The sequence below is a fragment of the Perognathus longimembris genome, chromosome 1, assembly GCF_023159225.1.
Source record: "Perognathus longimembris pacificus isolate PPM17 chromosome 1, ASM2315922v1, whole genome shotgun sequence".
Taxonomy (NCBI): domain Eukaryota; kingdom Metazoa; phylum Chordata; class Mammalia; order Rodentia; family Heteromyidae; genus Perognathus; species Perognathus longimembris.
Genome location: NC_063161.1, coordinates 40,812,070 through 40,830,190, shown reverse-complemented (window position 1 = coordinate 40,830,190; position 18,121 = coordinate 40,812,070). Strand labels below are relative to the sequence as shown.

At 41.8% G+C, this 18,121-nt stretch overlaps 1 protein-coding gene across 1 annotated transcript in view; it reads right to left on the bottom strand.

Moving 5' to 3' along the window:
* Positions 1-13,665, bottom strand: part of Ppm1h (protein phosphatase, Mg2+/Mn2+ dependent 1H) — a 193,920-nt gene extending 180,255 nt beyond the window's left edge. Inside the window, exon 1 of the mRNA XM_048360422.1 lies at positions 13,284-13,665. Within this exon, the coding sequence (XP_048216379.1) occupies positions 13,284-13,528 (245 nt within the window). The 5' untranslated portion in view covers positions 13,529-13,665. The remainder of the gene's footprint in view (positions 1-13,283) is intronic.
* Between the last annotated feature and the right edge of the window lie 4,456 nt (positions 13,666-18,121).

The window sequence follows — 18,121 nt, the reverse complement described above, 5'->3', positions numbered from 1 at the left end:
TTGCCAAGACTGGTCTCAAACCATGATCTTCCTACTTCCCCTTCCTAAGTAGCTGGGACTATAGATGTGTGTATCACCTCTCTTAGTCTCAGGATAGGCTTTTATTTAAAAGTTTACATCCCCCCCCCCGAACATTGTTATAATCCTTGCCTGGTGCTGTTTTCCTCAGTGCTATAAAGAGTAGAGAATGAAAAACTATTCCCTATTCAAAAGGATTAGTTAACAATACACCAGAGTTGGTTTTCATTGCTACTAAATTAAGAAATTTGCATCACTACAGCAAAGGACATTAGGTTTTCACTTTACTTCCATCTTGTTCTTGGCCCTCTGTTTTTGTTCCACCTTCTCTCACATCTAGTTATTCAGGAGGCTGAGATCTGAAGATCCAGGTTCAAAGCCAGCCTGGGAAGAAAAATCAATGAGACACTTATTTCCAATTAGCCATCAAAGAGCCAGAAAGTGGAGCTGTGACTCAAGTGTTACAGCATGTGACTTGAGTGAAAGAGCTAAGAGACAGTGTCCAGGGCCTGAGTTCAAGCCCCAGTACAAGACAAGAAAAAGAGAAAACAAATGTCCTAATGTATATTCATCCAACAGATCCCTCATAGATTGCATTTAAAGTATAGTAAATAAGACAAATGGAAAAGGCACTGCTTTTTATGAACTATATACAACTGTCCTACTTAAAAGGCAATAAAAGCTGATCCGTGAATTGGTTCTATCCTGGCACTTATTCCTATAGCACTGTACAACCAGAAAGGATTAAATCACTGACCTAACTTTGAAATTAAGCAAACTGAGGAGCCAGCTTGCCAAAGCCACAGGCAGGCTGGAGGAAGAGCCAAGAAGACCTGGAGCTGCCTCTTCACATTATTATCATGGAGCTTCACCACCACCATGATATTTCTCTGCCATACTGTGCATAAGTTTGATAAATTTGTTTTCCCGTAAAGAATGCTAAAAGCCCAAAGTTAAAAGGTCTGTACCCTTTTTACCTTTTCTCTTTTAGCATTAGGTGAAGTAAACAGACAATGGATGATATATGTATGTGTGTGTGTATATATATATATGTGTGTGTGTATGTATGTATATTAGTGCAGTACATTACTAAGTAATCCCAGAAGTGCCATGAATCTTAACGCCTAAAGATGTGTACTTTAGACCTATCTGTGATCAACTGGTACTCCTTTCATTTTGATCAATCAAATTGGATACAACTAACCTCCCCCAGTCATCTACAGATCTTAAGCAGCCCAAAGACTCATGGTATATAAGCCCTTTAAAGAAGAAATCCCTTCAGGGGAGAAAGTCTACTCCTAGCTCTACATACAAACGTGTGTGATATGCTATCACCCTTTAAAAGTGGTCCATGTTTTCCTATCTGTACCATGTAGTTAAAAAAAAATGAGATGGAATGCCATGGTGAACTCTCACTACCACATACTATACCAGAAGTCCTTAGAGCATAGTCTGGGAACTGCTAGGTGTCTTTAGGACCTCATCAAGTGATATACGAGTTCAAAACTGTATTTCCAAGGACAGTGCTCTTTTTCTTTCTCAGTCTCATTCTCTCATGAATGCGGTTGGCTTATGCTTGTCATAGTGAGACCAACGGACGGTGGAAGTTGGTAAGTACCCCGCTATCTGCCATCAGGCCAGACAGCTTTGCAAGTTATAAATACCTTTTTACATCTTTGTTTGGGAAAATACTATTTTTGTCCAATAAGAATATGCTTACATGCTTGTTAAAAGAATTTATACATTTTAAAACCTTCTCTGCATTAATTTCTAATATATTAAGGATCATCAGAGGTGGCCAACAAAAACAAAAGCCCTCAGAGTCACCATCAGAACAAATGCCAGTATCAGAGTGGATATTTAATTGCTGAAATTTAATCTAAATTTTCATATCTGTATAAGAAGATAATGACTTAGGGTTGGACAGAAAGGGGAAGAAGCCTCAGATAACTCTGAGCTTTTGTAGCCAAAGCAAACTGCCAGCTTCAGCAGGAACAATCCAGTTCATGCCTAATTCAATAATGTTTTAGCGTGTGCATAAAGGATTAATGAGCAGGCAATTTATGAATACTGTAATCCCCCTTTATCCATAGGGACTTTGTTCCTAGGACTCCAGTGTTACTTGGTTATAACCTATGTTTATAGCTTATGCATTTAGGAACAAGACACAGGAAAATATTAGGAACAACTGGTAGTAATGATAAACCCATATTATAGAAGCTACATGCTTCTTCTCTCGGAACCTATTTTATTATATTATACCCACCCTTCTTGTGAGGAAAGAGGATACAAAGCCAATGTGATGAGATGAAGTGAATGGACTGAGGTAATCCTTAAGCTACTACAGAAGAGATGCTCGAATATAAGCACTCTGCTAGATACTTTTCATCTGATAACCAAAACTAAGTAACTAAAGGGTAGCACAGACAGTGTGTATACACTGGATAAAGGGATTCACATACTGGATGGGACTGGGCAAGATCTCATCACACTATTTAGAAAGTTGCATATTTTAAAATTTATGAATTTTCCCTTTCATGTCATTGGACTGTAGTTGAACACAGGTAACTAAAAACCATAGGCCCATGGATAAAGAGGAATGGTTGTATTTTGCTTCAATTTCTTAAAAAAAATAAAACCACATGAAGGAAGGAATAAGGCAGTGAAGGATAAAAGGGTTAAAGGGCAGAGTACATGGGTTCATGACTGAGCCCGTGTTCAGAAATGTCAGTGGGTTTCCTAACTCAGTATCCTTGCACAAGATACACCTTTATTCTTTCTTTTTTTTTTTTTTTTTTTGCCAGTCCTGGGCCTTGGACTCAGGGCCTGAGCACTGTTCCTGGCTTCTTTTTGCTCAAGGCTAGCACTCTGCCACTTGAGTCACAGCGCTACTTCTGGCCATTTTCTGTATATGTGGTACTGGGGAATTGAACCCAGGGCTTCATGTATACGAGGCAAGCGCTCTTGCCATTAGGCCATATCCCCAGCCCGACCTTTATTCTTGTATACCAAGAAACTACTTTGCCCAACACCATCCATTCTTGCATGCTTCCTTCCTACTAAAAACTGGAAAGCTGGATGTATTTGTTGCCCCACAGGGTAACCCAGGTGCTGAGCATACCAAAGCTGCCAACACACATTCGTTTCCAGATGGATCTGAAACGTGTAGGAATGGTGGGGACTGTTACTCTCCCAGGGGCAGAACAGGTCACTTTAGATCAGCTTTCAGAACAAAGATGATCTTCCCTTCATTTGAAATTAAAAGAATTTCATTATGTGTCCACTCTTCCAGTGGACACATATTTGTGCAGTAGTATACATGGCTCTATATTAAATATTGAGGGAGTTCAGGTACCTGTGGGAATGCTCACACCTCACTCAGGATTATTTGTTAAAAGTTAAAACAATGTAAACAAGAGATGTTGCTGACTACTCTCAATTACATGAAAGCCATGAAATTCCTGTTGGGCTGTACTTGAGAGTAGGGTCTTAAACAACAGGTACTTTTTTTTTGCCAGTCCTGGGCCTTGGACTCAGGGTCTGAGCACTGTCTTGGGCTTCTTTTTGCTCAAGACTAGCACTCTACCTCTTGAGTCACAGTGCCACTTCCAGCCTTCTGTGTTTATGTGGTACTGAGGAATCAAACCCAGGGCTTTGTGCATGCTAGGCAAGCACTCTAACACTAAGCCACATTCTTTCCCCTTAAACAGGTACTTAAAGAACATTTCCCTAAAATTTAAAATTTAAGCTTAAATGTTATAGTGAAACCATAATGTTTTTCACATCAGTTAAGCACAGCTCAACAAATCACTCTTTTGAGAAGACTTTCAAATAAAATACTTATGTCATGTGTCTTAAAATTCCCATTTGAATATTATTCGTACAAAGACATCACTTTCAAATTATGACTTAACCAAGATGTATTTGTAAGGCTATGTTTCCCAGGACTGTTATTTACTTGTTTATTCATTCATTCATTCATTCATTCATCCATGACTATGATATATGTATGTATACCAGAGATCAAACCCAAGGCCTCAGAAATGCTAGGAAAATGCTACACCTCCAGACTCTCCCACGCCAGGATTGTTTTTTATTTTTTCTCCTTATTTATTGTTATTGTAGAGGTGATGCACAGAGAGGTTATAGTTATATAAGTTAGGTAATGAGTATAATTCTTTTTGAACCATGTCTCTCCTTCCCTTCCTCTCTCTCAATTTTTCCATCTCATCCCTACCCACAAGTTGTACAGTTTCTATTTTCTACATAGTATCTAATGAGTACCACTGTTGTATTTGTTCACCCTTGTTCCAACTTTTCTGTGTACCCCCATACCCTCTCAAATACAAACAAGTAAGACAAAAGGAAAAGAAAACAAAACCAGCCACCATTTACCATAGCCAAGATACAACAACCCAGATGCCTCTCAGTTGATAAAGAAAATGTGCTATATGTATGTATATGTATACTTGTATAAATACATACATACAAACAATGAAATTATATTCATCCATCAGAAAGAATGATATTGTGCCATTCATAAGGAAATGGGAAAGACTTGGAAGAAATTATATTAAGTGAAGTAAGCCAGAACCAAAGAAACATAGGCTTCATGGTGGTAACTAGAATGTGCTTATAAATTGACAAGTAAACACACTGAATGATTAAAAGATACGCATACACATACATACTGGGACATGATAAATTATATAGGACTTGAGACATTCACACACGGAGGCTAAAAGAGGATATGTACAGGAGTGGTTGAAAAAGGATCAATAACTATGTGCATATGATCACATAAAATAATATTTTATGAAGGGAACTCCGAGAAAAGGGATAGTTTTTATTAGTGAAAAATTAACTACCAGTAAGGAAAAAATGTTGTGACAATAAGTAGAATACAATGCAACTACAAAAAAATGATAGTGAAGGCCAGGTGTTATAGCTTATGCTAATAATATAAAAGGATGAGGCATTAGGATCATGAGTTCTAGATCAGACTAGATCAGACCCTATCTCTATCTCAAGACAAGAACAAACACACATCAGCAACAACAACAAAACTTAAGAAATAATAGAGTACAACATTTAATTTCTGTTTGCAGTGAAAAAAATCTACTAATGAATACATAGAATTAACGTAGTTTGCACACACATAAATATATACTGATAGATACACAGACACTGTCAATTCAAATTATGTATGTATGTATGTATGTATAATGTTTATGTCCTTTAGAGTGCTTATGAGAATTTGAAGTGCCTCCAATGAGCAAACCTGTAATGAAGAAAATTATTATGTACATTCCTGAGGACTCAAGGCTCTCCTCCATTTTTGACAGGTTAGTAGGCATCTAAGATATTTTTGAATTCTTCACATTCATAGTTTGAATGACAATTTTTTTACAAGAGAAATTTTTGCCCAAGGGTCAAACTCTCTGCTAGAAAAATAATACTCTCAGTACGAGTTTAATTAAACTTGCAGCTGACAAGCATCAGGGCTCTTGGGCAACAAGACGCACTTTGGAAAGCAAGAAAATAAAACTATTAAAACAGTTTTTCAACAAGGAAATAGACATTGTAATGTGCTTACAGAAAGCTCTGTGCATTTGAATCCCAATTAAAATAATGCCTACACGAATCTCAACACACCTGGATTGAAATCCAGAGGCAGTGCAAAAGCCCAGCCTATTGGCAGATTCCAAACAAGGGTATGAAAAGGGAGCAGTAAAGACTATTTTAAATATTGGGGGATTGGAGCTAGCAAAGAAGAGACTGTTGGCAGTAAGAGCTCAAGGTCAATTGCCACAGTGGCTAATCTTTTGCTTTTGGCTGAAATGTTATCAGTTTAATGCTATCATCATTCGATCCTAAGAGATGTGATATGTTTGGCTAATTAATTTTATAAAAAGAAGATTCAAAACTTATATCATAAAGCATGCTGCAGAATCATTCCCAAAGAATCTAAGAAAAAGAAATAAAGATGAACATGTCCTCGAGGGCATGAAGACTGGGAATCAGACCTTCATGGATCCATAGCATGTATTGATACAGCTAGAATCCTAATGTTCCCTAAGGCCATGTGTCAAAGGACTGGTCACTACCTTGTGACAATATTGGGAGAGAGTGAAGCTTTTAGGACTTCAAGATCTAGTGGAAGAAGTTAGGTCATTGGGCATGTGTCCTTAGAGGAGATTCCATACCCTCCTCTCAGTTTCTCTCTCTCTCTATCCCCACTCCCCTCCTTCCTGGCCATCAACAGGTACACAGTCCTCTTCTGTTCAGTACTCCTACTCTAATGTACTATGCCACCACAGGCCAAAGTCAATGTGACACCTGACCATGGACTGAACCTTCCAAAAGTGTGTGTGTGTATGTGTGTGTGTGTGTGGGGGGGGTGTTTTCTGCCAGTACTGGGGCTTAAATTCAGGGCCTAGTGCTCTCACTTGGCTTTTTCCTTTCAAAGTTGGTGCTCTACTACTGGAGCTACATCTCCACTTACAGCTTGTAGGTGGTTAACTGGAGATGAAAGTCTCTCAGACTTTTCTGCCTAGTCTGGCTTCAAACTGTAATCCTAAAATCTCAGACTCCTGAGTAGCTAGGATTATAGGCAGGAGTCTATTAAACACCCAGCTCAAATACATTTCCTATAGCTCATCCTCATAGGCTATTTATTTACAGCAAAGTATGCTATCTATTTTTATATTTATCTATGTTAATTTTTTATTTAAGACTAAGTAAAATCCCCAAACAATAATAATCCTTTTTGTGTTACTACATTTGATTTCCCAGCCTCACTTCTCTTAGAGCCTCTCATCTGTAGTCATGATATCTTCAAATTTGCTTCCTAGTAAGCATTTCCATACTACCTTTTATTTTTGCCAACTGTATGCTTGGGATCTAATTTGTCAATGGTCACCTTTTCAAAAATGCATAAAATGACTATTAATACAGCACACCAGGACACTTAAATACAGTAATTCAATAAGTGGATGCAGTTTTTATTTAAATAATCAATTCATCACTGGAGGTTTCTTTCTTATTATATGAAAAAGGTCATATGGTATAGAAGCATCATTTTTTAAACTTTAAACATCTATTTTCAACTCCCTGGTAGGCCAGTAGAGTGCACAAGCCACTTTGGGCCTCTCACATTGGCAAGTAATTATCTCTCTGTCTGCCCACAGACAGATAATTAATTACCCCAGCACTCTGAAAGCTCTGGTTTGTGCAAGTCATTGATGATGGCACATATACACACATACAAATACCTCCCCAAACCACACTACTAAGCACCAGTAAACCCACAGTGCACTTTGTGCTGCTGGCCTTGTGGGACCCCCAAATCCACTAATCTGGAAGAGAAAATTCCCTTTAAAAATGGACTCTGCTTAAACCAAATAAGCACTTAGGTAAGAGGTGTTGAAAAACACATTAAGAAACGGATTCTCGATTGGGCACTGCCTGTAATCCTAGCTACTAAAAAGGCTGAGATTTAAGGATCAAGGTTCCAAGCCAGGCCAGGCAGAAAAGTCTGTGAGACTACTATCTCCAATGAACAACCAAGAAGCCAAAAGTAGGGCTGTGGATCAAGTGTTATAGACTCGAACTTGAGAAAAAAAAAATGCCAAGGGCTACTGCCCAGACCCTAGTTCAAGCCTTAATGCTAGTACAAAGAGAAAGAAGAAGAAAAGAAAAGAAAAAAAGGAAAGAAAATGTTATGTTTCAGAAGATTCCACTGATCCAACCACACCAGAAAAAGAGCAACAAACCAGGTGCATTTATTTCTTCTGAGAGTGATAGTGAGTGATCTCTCTTTTGAGAAAAGAAAAACACCATGCTGGCCATGTCCTGACTCTCAGAAGCACTTCCCAGCACCATATTCTGAAGTCTGTATTAAACCAAGTACTTCTTGGACAACACCCACTTGACTGTCCCCCAGCTGAAAGTGATTCAAGCTTTAAACATAGTTTCCACTGATTAATTAAACAGGGGCTAAGCAAGGGATGCTTTCCAATCTGACTGTACATAAAGCCCTCAGTGACCTGAACGCCAAGTTATGTAGAGCTCATCAAGCAAGCCAGCATTGCAAAAGTCCAGCATGAGGTGCTCCCCTCCTCCCCCCTCTTGCCTCCCACAGAGGAGAACCCAAATGTTGGTGTGTTTTTTTTAAACGTTTTTCTTTATTGTCAAAGTGTGGTACAGAGGGGTTACAGATTCATATGTAAGGCAGTGGGTTCATTTTTTGTATAACTTGTTACCTCCTCCCTCATTCCCCCCCTCTCCTTCCCCCATCCCTCTTCCCCCAAGAGTTGTGCAGTTGATTTACACCAAATGGTTTTGTAAGTACTGCTTTTGGAATGGTTTGTCTTTTTGTCCTTTGTCTCTTAATTTTGATATTCCCTTTCCCGTCCCCAGTTCTAATACCAGTATAAACAGTATCCAGGGTATTGGGGTGAGATATAGTGGTAGAGGGGGTACAACCACAGGAAGGGAATATAAGAGAAACAAAACCAAACCAAACAATCAAATAAACAAAAAGACAAGAAAATCAAAACAAAAAAATACAAAAGGTACCGTTTCACACGGCATGTTGATGATAATTACAACAGTGGTATAACTCTTGTTTCTGTAACGTGGAGTTCATTTTCCTCAACTGAGGATGTCAAAAGCCTTGAAACCTAAGTTTTAAATTACTATGCGAAGAACTTAGTAGCTTAAAGTCACTGGACTAAAGGAAAAGTATCTACTAGAATTCTAAATTGGAAAGCTTAGTGAAAACTGTGAAATAACAACACTGGAAGGTTCCTTGATTTTTTTTTTTAAATCTTAGTATTAGGTTACAACATTAGGTTTACCAGCTTCTTTTGCATTATGACCCAGTGATTTGTGCTTTCCCCATGGTCCGTGTGGAACCAAGTCAATGGAAGATCACTGAAGCAATACATGTAAATGAGAATCCAAGCATGGAAGAACATCTGCAACCTCATTCACACTCTTCCTCCCCCTTCTCGTTTTCAGAGGTAGGAAAGACTTTCCTCCTTGACTAAACTTTCCTTAAATTGCCTGATATCTTTTCTCCACTAGGCCACACCCCCTCACACTCATTCTGCAGTATTCTGTGTTCTTACCAAGAATCTTGAGAATGAAGTCTGTTCAAAGGAATCCCTAACCTTGATTTCTAATTGAGTTCTTCACCCTTTGGCCTGCTTTCAGCCTAAGCCTGCTAGGTCAGTTTAGCATGAGTGATGTATCTTAGTAACTTTCCACCGACTGAACCCCTCATTCTGCTCTGTGGCTATCCTTCTTGTTAGGAGTTGAGCCTGAGTGTTATGTTGCAATGATTTTAAATAAAGTCTTCCCTATTGTTTAAACAATTATAAAATCATGTTCTCTTTAATAGCAGGTGCACTTAGAGGTCTTGGGACCTTCAACAAATCACAGTTTGCTTTCCCAGTGTGACATAAAGGCTCCAAATATCTAGACTCAAAATTGCTCAGAAGCACTAGCCAATAAAGCTATGACCCAAACAACAAAGCAGAAACAAAATAAACAAACTGGACTGCTGTCCTTGATTTGTGGCATCAGCCTGTCATGCTAGCTACTCAAGAGGCTGAGATTAGGACCAACTGAGACTAAAAATAATATGAAGAATAAGAATTATCCATTTCATGGAAGGAAGAAACTGGTATACACTTTGTCATCCCAGCTATAGCAGAAAGCATAAAATGGGAGGACTGTAGTACTGGCACACATCTGGACAAAAAGACAACAACAAAAAGAGACAGGGCTGGAGGCTTGGAACAGTGGTAAAGGTCCTGCCTAGCAATTGAAAGGCCCTGAATCCAAACTCAGTACCACAAAAGTCCATGATTTCATTTGAACTTAATTTCAAGGAAAGGAATAAAAGGAGGGAAGAGCTGAGTGCCAGTGGTTCACATTTATAATCCTAGCTATTCAGGAAGCTGAGCTCCAGAGGATTATGGCTCAAAGACAGGCCCAGCAGAAAAGTTCAAGAGAAGAGTAGACTGTAAAATACTCATTCTTATTTATTATTATTTGTACTCCTGTCCAGGGAGACTTCTACCAGAAAGGTAATGGGGGGGGGAGAGAAGACTTTTATAGTTAGGATCATTACTGTATTTCTTCTTAAAAGGGATTGACAGCCAATATAAAAAATATACAATTTCTCTCTCTCATCATAAAGGGCTGCTCATCAACATTAGAGTGCCACTTTCCTTTCTTGAGTCTCTCATCATTTGGTCAGTGACCAAATGATGGTAGTTCTTTGTTGCCAGAAAGGCTTGGAACTAGACTCTCTTCTGAACATGAGAGGAAAACCCTTCTGATTAAAGTACACTTCTTATCTCTAGTCCCAGAGCAATCATCTTACTTATTCTATCCTCCTCTAGAACCTTCTAGAACAAAGGGCAGAAAATTTCTACCTCTCATCAGATATCCTAGGAAAAGGCAGTATTTCTGGTGACAACTTCTAACCACTCATGGAGTTTCTCTTCCTTTTTTTTTCCTTTTCCTTATTTCATCCATTTGGATCACTCAGGATATATCTTTGCAGAAAGAAGACTCAAGGTGCAGTTTAAGAAAGTGGTCATGTGCACTAGTTGATAAGAGGAAGGAGATGAAAAAAATGACAAGACAATATCTTGGCCACCAAACAGGCAACTGTATTATAATTCAACACTGGAGAGGGGTTCAGAGTTGTGGGCTCTAGTGCTGGACTGCTTGGATTAAAATATAGGCTCTCCAAAGGTGTATGACCCAGGACAAGACCCTTAACCATTCTGGGTCCACGTCTACCAGTTGAAAGGATAGTCCTTACTTCATAGGACTGTAGTAAAAATCAGATGACACAATATAAACTTGAAAGCATTGTAAGTTCTAAAGAGTAAGCACCAACTGTGTAAGCTTTAATGAACATTATTTGCACATTTAAAAAGAACTAGGAAATTCTCCATGTAGTGAATGGGAATAATGTTCACAAGACATTTTATGAAAATGTTATAGAAGATCACCCTTAGTATGAATCTTTTGGGGGAAGAAAATAAATGTATGTTTTCATAAGGGCATCAAAATGGTCTGGAAAAGCACACATCACCAAATACTGGGCTGGCAGGTAGAGAGGGAAAGGGGTGAAAGGGAGCTGACATTTTTATGTTTTTTGTAATACATGTGTACTACTTTTATAACTAATTGTGAAAATCAAACATTTTACCATGGTCTTTCTGGTTTTCCATCGGACATTTCTCATGTTTTAGTCTGGAGAAGGATAAGCTTCTTGGAGATGGAAAACAGAGGCTCAGTAAGGATTAGGCAGAGTCTCTGCCCTCCTGTCTGTCCATCTAAGATTCCTTAATGGCCTTTCCTGCCCTGGCTACACCACATCCCTACCATTGGTATCCAGACAGTCTATGGTTTACTCATTATTGTACCTGCATATTTTCTGTCCTCAGTGTTTTTAGTATCTTCCAACCTCACACAACTTTGTCACTATTTGCCTGAGTTTGCTTCCCATTGTTCGTCCAGTGCCCTTGTTGTGCCAAGCCCATTGGAATGACCACAAATCTATACTGTTCCAGTACCAAGTGCCTCCTACCACTACAGGACAGGATACCACCAAGTCTTGTATTTTACCTTGCAAAGGATCTGGCCCCTGCCCCTATCCTCCCCCTTTGCAGGCACACCAAGTGCTTGGTGAGTTTTGGAAGGCTTTCCCCACTGCCTTTAGGTCTCTCCCTACCGCCTTTAGGTCTTTCCCTATACAGATTTTGTGTTAGCTTTTGTGTTAGCTTTCTTTTGAAAGTTACTTTATACCATCTTCTCTCTTTCCATTCCCCTGGCTGATCTTATTGTATATTAAGGTATTTGTTCATTTATTTATTTATTTTCTGTTTTAGCTCCCTTCCCACTAAGTCTTGTCTCCTCACACTCCAAGCATCTATCTCCCCTTACACACAAGCCTCTGGAGAAACGTTTATGGAATGGGGCAAGAAGCAAGACAGGATTGGGGAACACAGGCAGATTGCCTGTCAAGCCATCTCTAGCCTTATGGAGCATCCCTGAGCCTTGCAGCTTCGGGGTATCCAGCCACCAGAACCGGGTCAGCATCCAGGCTCATAGGGGTAATAGGAGTAAGGGAAGCTGATTGGTTCCCGTGTGGACCAGTCAGAAGGCTAAGCCATGCCCTGGTAGGGGAGGGCTAAGATTAGAAGCGGATAAGGTTAAAGGGAAAGAAAGGGGCAGGTGTGCCAGGCCCCGGCGTTCAGCGTGCGCTTCACACCCGCAGAGTCATGATTAACGTTAGAGGTCTGGTTTAAATCACCCTTCTTTAGTTTTCTAATTTAGTCAAGCTTAAATAGTAGATAATGGGGTGTGAGCAGGTGGGAGGAGGAACACCGTTACTTATCCTACCATTCATAAGATGGTTATTAATAGTCAACGGAGAGGAAGCTTTGGAGTAGAGGAAGGGCAACACAATCTTATCTGCACCCCCCGCCCCTCAATTCCAGTCCACGCTCCGCCAGTCTAGTGTAATCGGTTTTTAAAATAGCAAATCACTCAAATGCTCACTTAATCGCCAAATCTGATTACCAAAATGTTGAATTAGAATTAGACACCTGAGTAAGTTTCCATCCTCTCCCAGGACTTGGGCGGAAACAGCGCTGGCGTTTACCGAACGCGCAGCGTTTTACTACCTGATAAATCAGAAGCCAAGGAACCGCTGGGCTGCAAGTGGGGGAAACTGAGACCTTCGGAACTGTACCATCAGGAGCCGCAAACCCCGCCATCTCGGAGGAGTAGACCCCCAGGTGCAGCCACAGCTCCTCCAGGCCTCTACCCCCACCCGCTCTTCACCTGGGGGGCATTGATTTTTTTGGGGGGGGTAAGGGTGAAAAGGGGAGGGGAGGTGGGCTCACAAGTCTCTGATTTTCCTACTACGCTTCAACTTCAGCAAAGCTGTTCTGTCCACTTTTTATTTTTACCCCCAAGTGTCGTCACCTGCAGATTCAGGACTAGTCTAACCTGTGACCCTCACTCTATCCACCACCCACAAAGGGGGCCGCAGACACCGTGTCCCAGGCTAGGGAGGGGAAAGGGAAGTGGGGAGAAGGAAACGATCCGTGGACGCAGACTGCTCCAGGTTAAGGCCTGGAGCCCCGAAGCCCAGAGAGGAGGCAGGGCGGAGGGCCTGGAGGTGGGGTAGGGTGGGAGCCGGGGCGCGCCTCGGGGGTCGCCGCACTCACTCTGCGTAGCCGGTGGCCCAGGGCAGCCTCCGGGTCTCCTTGAGGATGAGGATGGGCCGGGCGATGTGATCGGCGCTGCACTCCACCTCGTCCGCTGACAGCCCGAGGAACTCGGGCCGCCCGTAGGGGAAACGCAGCGGCAGGTCGGAGCCTCCGCAGCCGCCACCGCCGTGCTCGGAGCCGGAGCTGCCAGCCATGATGCCGCCCATGAAATTGGCCACGGCAGATTTCACTCGAGTGAGCATATTACTCCGGCGCCCCGCAGCAGCGTTGCGAGCGGGAGGTGGCGGTGGCGGTGGCGGCGGCCCGGCGGGGTGCAGCGCGGGGCATGCAGGCTGCGGCTCCCCGAGCTCAGTGCTGCAGGGGGCCGAGCCCCGGCCTCCCGTGCTCCGTGTCGCCGCCGCCGCCGCCGCCTCCCCCCGCGACACTTCCGCAAGCCAGCGACATGGGCCGGAGCAGGACAGGCACCGCGCGCTCCGGGAGCGGCCCGCTGGCCGCCGCCGTCACCGCCCCCACGGCCTCCGGTCCCTTCCCCGCCCCCTGCGCCCTCGGCGCGAGCCCCGGGACCCGCCGCCGCCGCCGCTGCCGCCGCCGCCGCCGCCGCCGCCGCCGCTGCTGCCACGGCTACAGCCGCCGTCGAGTCATGTGATAATCAGGCTGCCCGGGCTCCCTAGGCGGCGGCGGCGGCGGCGGTGGCCGGGGTTCGGCCCCTCCCCTGCCGGCCCAAGCGAGGCCAGCACCCCGATCGTGACCTCCACAGGGAGAGCAAGCGTGGCCCGGCCGGTACCTGGGCGCAGGGCATGGGGGCGCTGGTGCGCTCGGGGGAGGAGGGCGCACAGGTGTTGGGGGGCGGTCACGTGACGCCCGGCCGTCGGCGTGCAGGAATCCGCTCCGGAGGGAATAATGCCTGTGCCACCCGGAAAGGAAAACTTGGAGAGCTTGCAGGAGAAAGGGTAGACAGGTGCAGCCAGAGCGGGACGGGGGACTTCCAAGTCCGGGAAGAGAAACCACCTGGTGTAAGAAGGGACCTGGCCTCCCCAAGACGACCCAACAACTGGGCAAAGTTTCCCCTGCATTTGTCCAGTGACTTTTTCCTTTTTTTTTTTTTTCCTTTCTCTGTGGCGCCAACCTTGTTTGCAACGAAGAGGAAGCCTAATAATGAAGACGGACAAAACCTCCCTGGGAAATTACAAACGCTATTTTAGCCCTCAGTGATTGTGTAGCAAGTGTATATATTCCTCATTTGTTTAGCGAAATTATTATTTTCCTCTAATACAGGAACAGATGCATTTTGTTTTTCCTCCAAAGCTGACCTCCTTTTCAGGGTCAAACTGGTTTCAGAAGAGCCGCGTTTTATTTATTCTTACAAAAAAATTATAAAGTTCCCCAAAGGCACAGATAAAACAGTCACTTAGTTAAATGCTAACGTTAAAAATAAATGCTCCACCTATGTTTTGGCGATTGTATATGAAAACCAAACAGAATGATAGCTGTTATATGTTGACCTTACTGAGTTTTTTAAAAATTATATTTTGCAAAATTACCTACCATATATATTGCTAGGACTGCGTCACTTGTGCAAGGAGACACTAAACAACTTCCCTGGAGTTAAGGGACAGAGATTGTCCTCGGTGAGGAGAGGGAAGGATATTGGAGGTGAAATCAATTCCTTGGAGAAGAATCAGGAGCCAAGGAAGGCTTGCCTTTAGGAGAAGCTTGGGTAAACCTCAGGATCCATCCTTTCTTAAAAAGGTGCTTTCCCCTTGACTTCTTCTCAACTAAGTTTTTCAGTTCACTCCACAAGATGATTATCCAAGAGATGACCGTCATTCACATGTCCAGTGAGATTTCACACTTTTCATTCTTTCCAGAGAAGTGTAATTTTATCTTAGTTCCCTGTCTCCCTCTAATCATAAAAATGGGGTCAGGATTTCATTTTATTTTAAAAATTACCTTTAGATAGTTGTACAAAGAGGTTGCAATTCAACATGTCAGGTTATGAGTACAATGCATCTTGATCAAGGTAATCTCTTTCCCCATTCTCAGTCTATACCAACTACAAGTTACTCAGTTATTTTCTCTGTCTGTCTGCCTCCTTCTACTTAAGGGTCAGGATTTTAAATAATGGTATGTCAACCTTTGGTTGGTTAAACTGTAAACTTCCAAGTGGGGAAATCCCTGCAGATGCAGTTACAGTGGTTGAATATGCAGCACACGTTCTATTATCATCTGACTGTAAGACATGCTTCAGTTGCTCTATGCAAACCCGTGTTGTAGTCCATTTGTCTTTCAACATTGTCTTTTGAATAATTCATCAACAGTTTGACTGAGGTTAATTTAATATGTTCTTCTCATTTCACTTTATTGAAAAGTTTTAGTATGTATGTGGAATAGAATTTTCATTTTAAAATAATTCCTGTCTGGCTTATTTTCAATTTAAAAGTCATACCCGATCATGGTACATCATAAATAAGTACAAGGCAATTATACAGAACTGCAAATGAAAAACCAAGACTATAACAATTTTCAGGAGATAATCACTGTTAATATTTTCTGCTGTCTTTCAATTTATTTTTCAAATAGAACATTTAACTTTATAATTTGGTAACATTAGCAATATTTGTGAAGCAGTATTCTGTACGAAGTTATCCTACTGTTTCTCTGCAATCGAATTACTGCAAGTCTCGGGAAAGTGCTGGTCTTCACACTAAACTTAACCCTGAACATTTTGCTCCCTGTGAATAAACAGGAATTCCCTGTTGCTCTCCTTAGACTTTTTGTAGTATGATTTGGAAATTGATTTTGGATTTAATGGGGCTAGTCATCCATTTTCCTCCCTTCCAAATAAATAACTTCCATACGTATTACAAGTACCTTCCACATCTATTACACATGCTACCTAATTCACGATGCAGTGATTAGCAATTGAAAGACCCTCAATGTGTTTGTTATTGATTATATACACCCAGTCATCAACAGATACCCTTCATTTGATTTGTTTCTTTTTCCCTCTGGAAAACAGGAATTTGAAGACTTTTATAGGGTAGCCATTTAGAGGATGGGTAGACAGACCTGTACTTGGATGATTTTCACATCAAATAATCTTATTGCTTAGCCTGGCACTATATCTGCATCTAGTAAATGACACTATCCCTCCACAGTACTTATTTGCAAGAAAAGAAGCTCTGGATAATTTATCCAATCAAAATATCAGAGACTCACTCAAAATATTCATTAATGACAAAAGGAAAAGCAACTTGCAGTGGGGAAATCTGGAAGATCTCACCATACATAGTGACAGTTCATCTCACTACTAGTAAGACATATTGACCCTCCTGTACCCTCTTCCCTAAACCCTTCACTTCTGTATAATCACAAGAAACCATGGGCCAAACCCAAGTTGGTGATGTTCTAGGTAACGCAGCTGATTTCAGAAGTGTTAAGATCCTGAAAGACTGAAAATCTGCCACAGATTAAAGACAAAGAAGAAAGCTGAAATGTAGCACCAATGTTAATTTCTTAGTTTGGACATTAATGTTAGGAGAAGCTGGGTGAAGGGTACACAGGGATTGAAAATTGCATCTTCTCAACACACATGCACACACATGTACACACATGCACACACATGCACACACACATGAGTATACACGGAAAGTATGCAAATACTTGAAAATCAGTGAGGAAAAAAGCGAATGATGTATGTCCAGAATGCATCTGTCCATCATCAATAAATGGAGCCAGCCTTTAATTATAGGGCTGGGTTCCTTGTGTTATAATCAGTAATTTACCAGTGCCTTCCTTTTAGAGTGTAAAATTTTGTAAGGTAAGAATAGTCTTATTTATCTTTGTATTTCTAACATCTAGCCTAACTTGTGAAAGTAAGAAGTTTTCTTACTAAAGAAAAAAATTCCCCAGTAGAGTACCTGCTTTTCAAACTCAGTAACCCTCCCCCACTACCACAGACATATCTCTGGTATATAGCTGGGCATGGCAGTATTTACTCTAGTATTAATCAGCTATTTGAGATACTGAGAGTTAGGTTTTTAAAGTAGGTAGCCGGTAAAGGAGAACACCACGCGGTATTCAGGCAGGAGAGAAAGTTTATTACCGAACTGCTGGCCTGTGGCCAAGATGATCCATGGCCGGAGAGAGGGAGAAAGAGAGAGAGAGACCCCCCCACCCAGCCCTGCCTTATATCTAGGGCAGGGGCAAGGGGTGTGGCCAGGTGGATTAGGATGTGACCTCAGGGAAAGGGGAGGTAACTGCCTCCAGGTCTGCAGGTTACCCAGGTAACTGGGTAGAGACTTAATGAGGTGGGGGCATCTGCATGTAGCCCTCAGGGAGAGGACCTATCACTGAGGCAGGAGGGTCTCAGCCCAACCTGAACAATAAGTAGAATAATGTTCCTTTTATGTTCTTTCTATTTAAAAAAAAACTTGTTACTAAGGTGATATACAGAGAAGTTACAATTACCTAGGTTCAAACAACCTAGTGATTAGTGGTAGTTTTTATTCAGACCCTATTTAAGTCCATTTCTTTTTGGACAATGTCACCCCATCCCTTGCTCTCTCACAGTTTTCCTCTCCTGCTGAATACTGTTTCTTAAAAAAAAAAAAATCCAGTGCAGAATTCAGAAAAGGAAGACTGTAACCTGTTTGAATCAGCCAAGTCTGTTGCTTTTATATACCAGATCTCTTTTTCTCTTGTGAAGCTGGAATCTAACCATGTGAGGTAAGTGCTTTACCACTGAGCAATATACTCTGTTTTTCTAAAGCTGTTTCTGACTTTATCTTTCATGACCTGTATTGTCTGTAAGCAGAACATCCTTCACCTATCAG